The sequence below is a fragment of the Toxotes jaculatrix genome, chromosome 2 (assembly GCF_017976425.1).
Source record: "Toxotes jaculatrix isolate fToxJac2 chromosome 2, fToxJac2.pri, whole genome shotgun sequence".
In the NCBI taxonomy this organism is placed as follows: domain Eukaryota; kingdom Metazoa; phylum Chordata; class Actinopteri; family Toxotidae; genus Toxotes; species Toxotes jaculatrix.
In genome coordinates this window covers 19,733,329-19,743,488 of record NC_054395.1, presented here as the reverse complement: position 1 = coordinate 19,743,488, position 10,160 = coordinate 19,733,329, and the positions used below count along the sequence as shown (strand labels likewise).

Below are 10,160 nucleotides of genomic sequence, written 5' to 3'. Positions count from 1 at the left end.
ATAGCACTTTAAGATTTTCTCCTGTGAATGACTTTGGCTTATGGATGAAAACATGCTGCTGTTGTTTAAATGAACCACACGGTGGCGATGAAGACCAGCAGGGCACACATCTCATCGTCAACCGTGTTTGCTGTGTCATCTGTGATTCCCGACGTAATGGTTGGGGATTCAGGTGATCCCCTGAAAACATAAAAAAAAAATATATATATATATGAAAAATATATATATTTTTTTAACTTAAAAGCACACACCCACACACATTTAAAGCATGTTATGTGAAAATCTTGGCATCAGTTCCACACAGTAGTCATCCAGGTAGTAGCCATTTTATATGAAAAGGAGAATATGCTTGCCACAGCACGAATCTGTGCTGTTGAGGACTGTAATTAAATGTAATCCAGTTGAGCCAACTCATCCTGTGTTTTACACTCAGGCCACATCAATCTGTCTGATGTGTTCATCGCAGTGAATTTTAAACCTCACCACTCAGGGAACCTCGAGAAATTTTTATTTGAACTGGGAAAGCGAAACTTGAAGATGATCTTTAGACTATATTTTCACTCTTGTCGGCGCCAGCTTAGCAGTGGTGGATCATACAGTCGAATTTCCATAATTTTCAGTACATGCATTATTCACCAGGAATTTTCTGTGAGGTGCATATTTAGATGGGAATAGGGCTTGGATAATGAAGGCTAATTTCCCCGGTGACACTGCCCCCCCCCCCCCCCCCCCCCCAAATTAATCTATTTGACCCCCTTTTTTACATACAGTGAGGGAGTAGGGGGTGGGGGTGGAGGTTACAGAGTCTGATCCACACACATTCACAGTCTCACACACACACACACATACATACACACACACCCCTTGCGGTGTTTTCCGGGATCACGCCACCGCTTCCACTTGGGATCCACACAGCAGCAGCGATATGGCTGATCATCACCGGACGGGACGGTGCTGATTATGAGCGAAAGTAAAGACGAATAATGCGTTATTACAGGCCAACAATGCAGTCACTCAGGCGAGGGGACACCGCGACGCACCGCAAAACACTGGGATAAGAGTTATCCGACGGGTAATAGGCAATCTGGTGTGTTTTACGGCAAAGTAGTTGGAGGAACTTGTCGCAGTGGATTCATCCCAGCGTGTGCTGCCTGGATTATCATACACAAGTGGAACAATAGTCTCCTGCAGCACAAACACTAGCAGGTCGGTGTCAGCGGTATTTTGTGTTTGTTTATACTCAGCCTGTCTTCACACCACGTTTTGGTCCTGTAATGTCAACGTTGGGACAACACGCAACGAAAACAGCGGTTGTCCTATCACCTGACATTGCAGGTGGAGTTATTACTGTTATTATTACTATTATTTTTAATTTCGACTCGTTAAAACAAAGATATTTGGTGATTTTGACTGGGTTATGTTAAGTAAGTCTGTGTTTAACTAATGTGGATACTTAAGCGCTCTTCCAAATATCACTGCAGAAATCCGAATCGCAAGTAAATTTAAGTGACACCACAGCACATAAATGGGATAAACAGCGATAAAGGCGCCTCGATTTTAATTTCCTAGAGCAATGTACTTCAGATCTTTAAACAATCTGGGTATCATGACCCTCGTACATACAAATCTAAAACGTCAAAAACAGTCTCCGAGCTGAGTTTCTGAGCCGGCCGGACGGCTGTGCAACTTTTTCTTTGCCCTGCCTCACTCTCCTCCTCCCGGATACTTGCGTCAGGAAAACACGGGGAGAGAGGAACTGACCGAAAACGCAAAAGGCCTGGAAGGTAGAGGAATCTCTCCGCCAGTCAGGCCAGATCCGACGTGAACCGCCGCGTGTTTAGTTCGAGCCCCGTGATATTTATCGTACGGCTGCTCGCTGCTCACTTATGTGCGCCCAGCCCGCAGTCATGTCGAGTTACATGGGATATTGTCGGGAGCTTCGCTCGTCCGCAAATGTCACAGTCCGGTCCTGCGGTCCTGCAGTGCCGCTGTCGATAACCTCGTGGATGCTCCCCGATGAAGTCGTATCTTAACACCGTATAGGTTGAACAATTAAAGCCTACAGCAAAGGCATGCCCCTGGACAGTTAGTTTCTTAGCAGCGTGTTGGGAGTATCGTTTAGCACTAAATTATTTATGTCAATCTCTCAACGTGGGATGTCCAGATTGAAAATCATGCGCATCCGTCAATACCTTTGCCCTTGTGTTGCACTCTAGTTGAAACATCTTACTGTTAATCCCAGACCAACAATAGTTCTGTGTTATTAGTGTGTATATTATATGCTTTAACTGGCTTATTACAATATTAACAATTGTAATTGACTGCAGTTTTTGCTAAGGGCCTTGTTAAATATTTTAGTCTTTTGCAAATATCATACTGAATTTTATGGCTTTTGTTGCATATTTGCATGTGTTTCTTTTTTTGCCACTTGGGATTTTCTACATGGTCTCGCTTTCACACTGTGTAAATGTCCTGACACATGCATGTCCTATGGTTTCAATGTCACCCAGTTGTACACTGTTCTGTGGTTAAATAATGAAGTTTATTAACCAGGAAAGGGCCTCTCCGAGATCAAAATCTCCTAGCCAGTAATTATAATAATGTATAATGAAGTTTTTGCTGGCCAATTATTCATCATGATCGTGTACCAACTTGGTGTAGAATCATATCCTGATGACAATAATTATATATATATATATAGTGTTTCCATAAAATGTAATTCTCCAAAGTACGTTGTACATGTTTACAAATATAATAAGTTTTGCATCCATTTCTCATATCTGTACTGAGAAAAAAAAATATTGTAATACTGATTTCAGCCACATTATTCAGCCCTAAGTCACATTATAGGAATATTTCTGCACTTTGTGTGACCCCTTTGAAATCATAGCAGTGGGCGCTTTATTCTCCATCCTCCTCTTGTGGCTGAAAATGGCATTTCAGATCTTTTACCTGGTCTTTTTGCAGTCTTGTTTTTCTGCTTATTCATTCATCTTCTTTACATAATTTATTCCTCTCATTTAACTCTGGAGAATTAGCTTTAGTGACAGAAAAGATGATGAGGAAGAGCCATTGGGCTTATAAGGAAAATGGGCTTATTTTTGGGTTATCTGTTGGTTTGTTTGTGTGTTTGCGTGGATATGTGTAGGATTCTGTAGTTGGGCAGATTTGTGCATTATTCATGCATCCTCAGGCCGCTGTGCCAAGCAGTGTTTGGAGTGCCCGTTCCACTCTGCCACATTGTGTGTGTGTGTGTGTGTGTGTGTGTGCATGCATGCGTGTGAGTCATGTGCTGCTGAATTACAGAAGAATTCTTGTTTGTTTGTGATGAAAAGGAAAGAGAGAGAGGTACAGGAGGTAAGACAATATCTGACTGAAACAAAATAATCCCTTGGTCACACAAGCTGTCAAAGTCTGCAACTCTGCTCTCATGAAATACTTTTCTGTGTCAGTGTGCGTTTGTACATGAGTGTGTCAGACATGCAGCTAGCTGCTGTTTGTGTATGGCACGTGGATACTGCAGACTCAGGTCCTCAGGCCCATTCATTCTTTTGGCTCCAAAAGGCATTATTGGCAGAGGAATCCCAGAGCCAGGCTGGCAAGGATCACCTGCTGCAGTGCTGTGTGGCATCCCAACTTCAGAAGCACTGGAGGGCTGGAAGTTTTTACAGCTGAGTGTGTGTGTTTGTGCGCATGTTCATGATGTGGAGCGTAGGAGAGATAGAGAGATGAGAATTGTGAATTCGCAGGCTTTTCGCCTCTGTCTGTTTCCTTTCTTCTTCTCTTCACCTCAGAGACAGAAACTGCGGTTCCAGCCTGGGCCTGTAACCTAGCAACCCAAATGGTGTGTGTCTTGAATAAATCAGAGCGTGTTCCTCCTCTGTCCTCCTCAGGGGCGTGTCAGTTCACCTCACCTCTATGCTACCACATCCATGCAACCACCCACACACATACATGTGGAAACAGATGTGGTCATGCTCACAGGCTGTTAACAGACGCACACAAATGACGTACAAAGTCGGAGAAGGTTTTATTTCTTCACTTCCTTGTATTACTTACCTATTAACCTTCTGCTTGTGAACTTATCAACAGTGCACTGCATAGCTTTCAAACACAACTAAAACAGCAGCGGAGCTTGTAATATCTCTCAAGGTGTGAGAGCAATTCCGTCATCTGGAGTGAGTCCCTCCGTTTAGTGGGAGTTATATATCAGAGGTGTTTGTTGTTTGCTGGGTGTCTGGTGAGAGTGGCCTGCACATGCTGCAGCCTGGAGCCACATGTCTCGTCCCACTCGCTGATGTGCCTCTGCCAAGCTCTTCACATTGCCACGTCCATCTGCACCGGGCAGGACTCAACATCCAACGCACATTCATAACACTTCATTCTTCCGGAAACCTTTTTTTTTTTTTCTCAAGTTGACCAAGACCGATACACTTCTAAAACACTCTGGGAATGTCTTACATTGTGCTCAAGTCTTGTACTAAATGCAGCCTAGATCTGTGTATTTGCACAAAGCTGACGTTGTAGCAGTGCAGCAAAGATTTAAACATAAGGAAAAGTTAATATCACTTCACAACTTGGATAGAAGATATTTAAAATCAACTTTAATTGAGTCATCTGGCAGAAATATTACAGATAAAGGAGATGATATATATATCATTATATATCACATATATATATATATATATATATATATATATATATATATATATATATATATATATATATATATATATATATATATATATCATTATATATATCATTATATATATCATTATATATATCATTATATATATCATTATATATATCATTATATATATCATTATATCATTGCGTGATTATACTTAAAGTTGGTTGGGATATCTGGCATTTCACAAGATGCTTTTGAAAAGCAGATGGAAAAGGTTTATAAACTAAGTAGAAAGTTATTAGTTTTATTTTTTCTGTGAAATCATGTTGTGCTCATTTTGTGTAGCTGTTTACACACCTTATTTCATCATAGTATAAATAAAATTGGAGCTCTCAATTACATATACAATGTACAGTGACACTGAATTGGTTCCCTCTCTGAGCTGCTGGGTAATGAGATTCCCACCACATCACCGTTTGGACTAATTCAACAGAGATAAGATAAAGACTGTGAAATTAGTCATTATTGTGTTTCTGTATGTGTGTGCGTGCACGGATGGGTGCAAACACAAGTGTGTGTTAATGATAACACTGGTATGTATTTATCTCTGTAATAAGCAGTGCATTATATTATCGGCCGTTCCCACATAATGTGAGTCATTTATTCCTGAAAATTCGTGGATGACGGATGCAAGGTTGCTTGAGGAGAGCCCAGTCTTCTTGTCCGCACAGGCTTCCACTTCTCTAGGGAAGTCTGGGAAAACATGCAAATGAGTGGGGGAGGGAAATTCGTTCCATACTGATAATCCATGGGTGACGGATGATATGAAATGAATGTGAGATGCTCTCCTTTCGTGCCTTTGTTCGCTTCTTTAACTTTTTTTTTTCCCATCTCAGAAAAGTGCCTCAAGCTGAGGTGCAAACCTCATCCAACTGGGCTCATGTAAATTGGCAGAGGCAATGTTGTTAGCAATGGATACTCGCCTAAACGCATCTTCCAGTGAAATAAAGCCAGTCGCCCTGAATGAGGATCGCTGCGTTTGAATTCCCTCAGAGCACTGGCTGTCTCTAATAGGCCTGAAAGACTGAGAGCCTGAAAGGATGAATGGCTTTTGTTGAAGCCTCCAAGGTTGGACACAAAGAGGAAGGCAGTGGGTGCCATGTGTGTTTGTGTGTCAGTGTGTGTTTGTGTGTCAGTGTGTGTGTGTGTATGCACACTTGTGCATGTCAGCTCCCAAGCCCTTATGGGTTAGATAGAAGGAGCAGGAAGTGGAAGGGACACAGAAATACTCTGCTGTAGCTGCCTCTACCTCCAGGCCTGTAAAGCAGAACACGGCGCACAAAGTGACTTCAACACACACTTATACAAACACACACATACGTAAACCAGACTTTAAATGTCTGAGGGGCACTCTTAAAAGTATATAAGTTTGAAAGCTCGCTGACGTTAAGAGATATATATACACACACAAATACGTAACACACATAGTGGGGTTAGAAAGAACACTTTGCTGGAGTAATATGAGCTTTTCACCCCATTTATTTTAAAGATGGGATGCTTCTCTCTCCTGTAACCGCATCTATACTGTACTGTGTTTGAAACCAGATTTCCAGAGTTTTTTGGTTGTTGTCACATGACACTAGCTTACGTTTGACTACTGTAGAATCAGCCGCATATGGTGTGTATATAGAGTATGAAGAACATAAGTTTATCTGCCATTTTTGCCTTGGAATAGTGTGGATGTATGCTGTAGTTTGTACACTTCATTATGGACAGCTAATGGAACAGCCAGTGAAACGTGTGTCAATCACAGCTCATCTGCTCGTGTCTGAAACCTCTGGGGAGCTGCACCGTCAGCCATTTACATGTGTTTTTTTTTTTTTTTGGTACATTTTTTGTTTGTTGCTCTCTTTCTCTGTGTCTCTCTGGACCTGCCTTTCTCTCATTTTGTGTCTTTTATTCTGCAATGTTTGCACTTGGGATACATAACAATGAGAACACACGCTGCGTGAGCAAACACAATCACTGGGAGCCCAAAGAACGGTAGAAAATGCGCCGAGGCTGCACTGCAGTAGTTTCACTGTACAGTGAAGATTGACAGGGTGGTGTGGATCTATCTGTTGACGGTTATAATGAGAACATTGTCCATCATTACGGACACAGGGCATGCAGGTGGTCCTAATGATGATGATAATAATAATAATGATGTTGGTGGTTGTCCCTCCCCCCTCTCTCAGCCTGTGGGCTCCGCTGGTGTGGCTGAGAAGATGGACAGGATGAAGATAATCAAGCGGAGGCTGTCCATGTCTCTACGTAGCGCTCGGCCCGTCGACGACTCCCTCTCCGAACTGGCAGAACAAATGGCGTTGGACGAGCCGACCACAGCCAGGGACAATGGTGAGACACATGAACTAGTGCACTGACACGCATGTATACATGTGTACACAAGCAACTTAGCAGATGCTGTCAGACAAGCATACAGCATGTAAGAGGGCATGTATTTCAAACTTCACAGTTCACACGCACTATGTGCATTAAATCTATGTGCTCCATATAAGTACAGTAACTCGGCTGATAACAGAAGTTAAAGCTTTTAAAAAGTGAGCAGGGTAGCATGTGTTGTCATTATGATGTAGAGTAATTGTGTCACCTCCATAACCCTCTTAGGAGTCACACAGCCATTAGTTTGACTCCAGCATCTGTTATGGCCAGTGTTTTACCACACAGGAGCAGGCAAACCATGTTATTAAAGAGCAGTTTCTTATGTGCACCAACAGTTCACGACCTTATGTCTTCATTTGGAGCTTTTTCAGCACACGGGGAAGCATTACCTGATATAGTGGTTTGCAAATGAGGGTGTATTTGAAAGAGTCAGAATAGAGGTCATAACTGCTCATTGTAGGGGATGCATAAAAGATATTATACCCAAATACTCCCTAAAATATTGCATTTGTTACTGGAAATATGTCATAAACCAGTATGTACCCATGTTTCAAAAATGTTTGTGTTTTAATATTTATTTATATGCACTGATCTCGCAAAGGCATACAGATGTGCAAACACGAAACTGACAAATATAAACACAAAGTTTCACCACAGCTTTTCAGCCCACTTCATCATCCTCACCTCATCATCAGCTTTGTCACTATCACTTCACTGTTCACTTTTTCTTTATTGACAAATCTTCAAGACTGACCGGAGTAGTTTTCTGGAAATGTATGTGAATTCGCAAAGCTTTGTTGTGAATTCAGATACATCAATCAGTAAATTCACATGAGCAAAAGACAGTGTTTTAGCTGGGAGAAGAAAGGGCAAAAAGCAGTGTTAGTGTCTTACTCAGAAACTCTGTTGCCATCTGGTGGGCGTCTTCCAGGACTGCAGGTCCCACTCTGGAAAAATCCAAGGCCTCACCTGACTCTAACATTATGCGAGTGTTTGTGTGTGTTCACGTCCTTATCTTGCTCTGAGTCAGAAACCAGGTCAGAACATAGAGGGAGGTTGCCTGTGTTTCAGCAGACACGTTAGTCACGTCAGAGAAAGAAAAGTTTCAGCGTTCAAATATAGCTGTTCTGTGTTTTTGGCTAGAGGTGTTGGCTGCCTTGCATTTGGATACAAGGAGTGATAATGTTTGTTCGTTGTTGCTGTTACACTCGGGCTGCAACATTCATATCTCCCACTGATTAATTTCAATCCCTGCCATCTCCCTCCTCTTCCGCCTATTTTTACCCTCTCTTTCGTCTTTAATAGCTCAAGCTGTGTGAGTACAAGAGCGCAAGAAGCGAGGAAGAGAGTGGGAGTGGGATGGAGGAAGTGATGTAGAGAATGAGCACAGGGACATTAAACTTTAACCACTGCTATACATCTTGTACTTTCCATCTTCTCTTGCCCTTTTCCCTTGCTGTATCACCCTCCCGACCCCCCCCCACATCTCTATGTATCTTAGTCAGACTGTGCAAAACAGTGGTGAAAAAAAAACAAAAAACAAACATTCCTCACATTTTTCAAAGTGCTAATTAGAAACGATGCTGAGGCTGGTGCTGACCTCAGATCTGTTCTTCCACTGTGTTCTTGGAGGACTTTAGTTCGGTGTTACTGGAGGTGAGAGCCTGGAAGGGAATCGTGTGAGGATTTGATGGAAACATTAAGCCCTAATACAAAGAGGATCACAGTGGAATTTACAGTGCAATGTGTAGGAAATGGGGGATTATTTGAAAGATAGGAGATGTGACATGTGGACGTCCACCCACATTCTGCCAGACGGATTCATTAATACTAATGAATGTGAAAGAAAGGTGATGATGCATTCGTATTGACGGGGTGTGCCACACATTTGTGAGGGATTAGGTTATGGTATTTTGCTTTGAAAAAGCCATTTGTTTGTCCATAAGCTTAACTTTGACCCACAGACTTTAATTTATTTAGCTAAATATCTGTTCTAGCCCTTCCATCATTGCTTTTGTCACTCCCGCATCTCTGTGGCTTGTTTCCTACAGTGTGTCTGCTAGTTCTTCTTGTGTCTCTCTTTTTTACTCTCTGTTCTTCAGAATCAGTCTTGATTAGTCTGTGACTCAACATATTTTCCACGATGCATGCCTCATGCCTCATACACTTTCCATGGCTATTTCTTGTACTGTGAATCATGATTGTTCCCTCTTCCACTCTAACATAAGTACAGTGGCTGTATGTATTCTCACCCTTTTATCTATCACTACTACTACATATTGTACTGTTCCTACATGTTCTGCTACCTCTCTACTGTGTCTGGTCTCTGTGTGACCTTGTGTTGTCTCTTTTCCTCTTTCTCTTTTTTCCTGTTCCCTCCTGCAATTTCTGTCATCTGCCTGTTTCTGCTTCTGTTCCCTCTCCTCTGATATTCCTCAACTTATCATCCCTCTCTTTCTTCATTTTCCCCTTTACCTTGCCTTGTTTTTTTCTGGGTTTTGACCTCTTTCTTCTCTCTTTTCGGTTCTTCTGAGCTTTCTCTTCTCTTTCTCGCCTTCTCTGGCGAACACCCCCCCCCCATTTTCTCCCTATCCCTGTTTGTCCATCTGCATCACGTGTCTCAGAGCCCATGGTGGTGTGCGCCGTGCACCCTCCCGCCTCCCATAGTGCTCCTTCCTTCCTGCGTCAATATGCTGGTCACCTGGGCCGCACCGCCCTGCGCAGAGAACCAGGTGGTGGGCTTGAAAGAGACAGAGCCTACCTGAGCCTGCACAGGACTGGATCTCTGGGTACACACACACACACACACATACATTTACACAGCAATGTATGCATGCAACTATAACAACATAAAAACTATGTAGCTGTATGTACTAAGTAAACTGGTTTAATTCCAGATTTCTGTATTTTCAGTTTAGAAGTTTAAACCAAAGCCAGGGCCAAATTTTATGCCACAAGTTAATAAGGGAGGCATTTTAAATCAAACCAGTGCTTATTTTTGAATTAATTTTTAAGTGGTTGTACAGAATTTTATACTTACACTCAGCTTCATTTAAGAAGCAAATGTTGTTATATGCAAATATTGCAG

General features: G+C 42.2%; 1 protein-coding gene across 2 annotated transcripts in view; it reads left to right on the top strand.

The window, feature by feature from the left end:
- Window positions 1-906: 906 nt before the first annotated feature.
- Window positions 907-10,160, top strand: part of LOC121190613 (cyclin-dependent kinase 17-like) — a 34,055-nt gene continuing 24,801 nt past the window's right edge. The window contains exons 1-3 of one of the 2 annotated variants that reach the window (XM_041051500.1): window positions 907-1,206; window positions 6,868-7,027; window positions 9,697-9,861. In XM_041051500.1, coding sequence (XP_040907434.1) covers window positions 6,898-7,027; window positions 9,697-9,861 — 295 coding nt within the window. In that variant the 5' untranslated portion in view covers window positions 907-1,206; window positions 6,868-6,897. The remainder of the gene's footprint in view (window positions 1,207-6,867; window positions 7,028-9,696; window positions 9,862-10,160) is intronic. The other variant, XM_041051508.1, reaches the window with a different exon arrangement.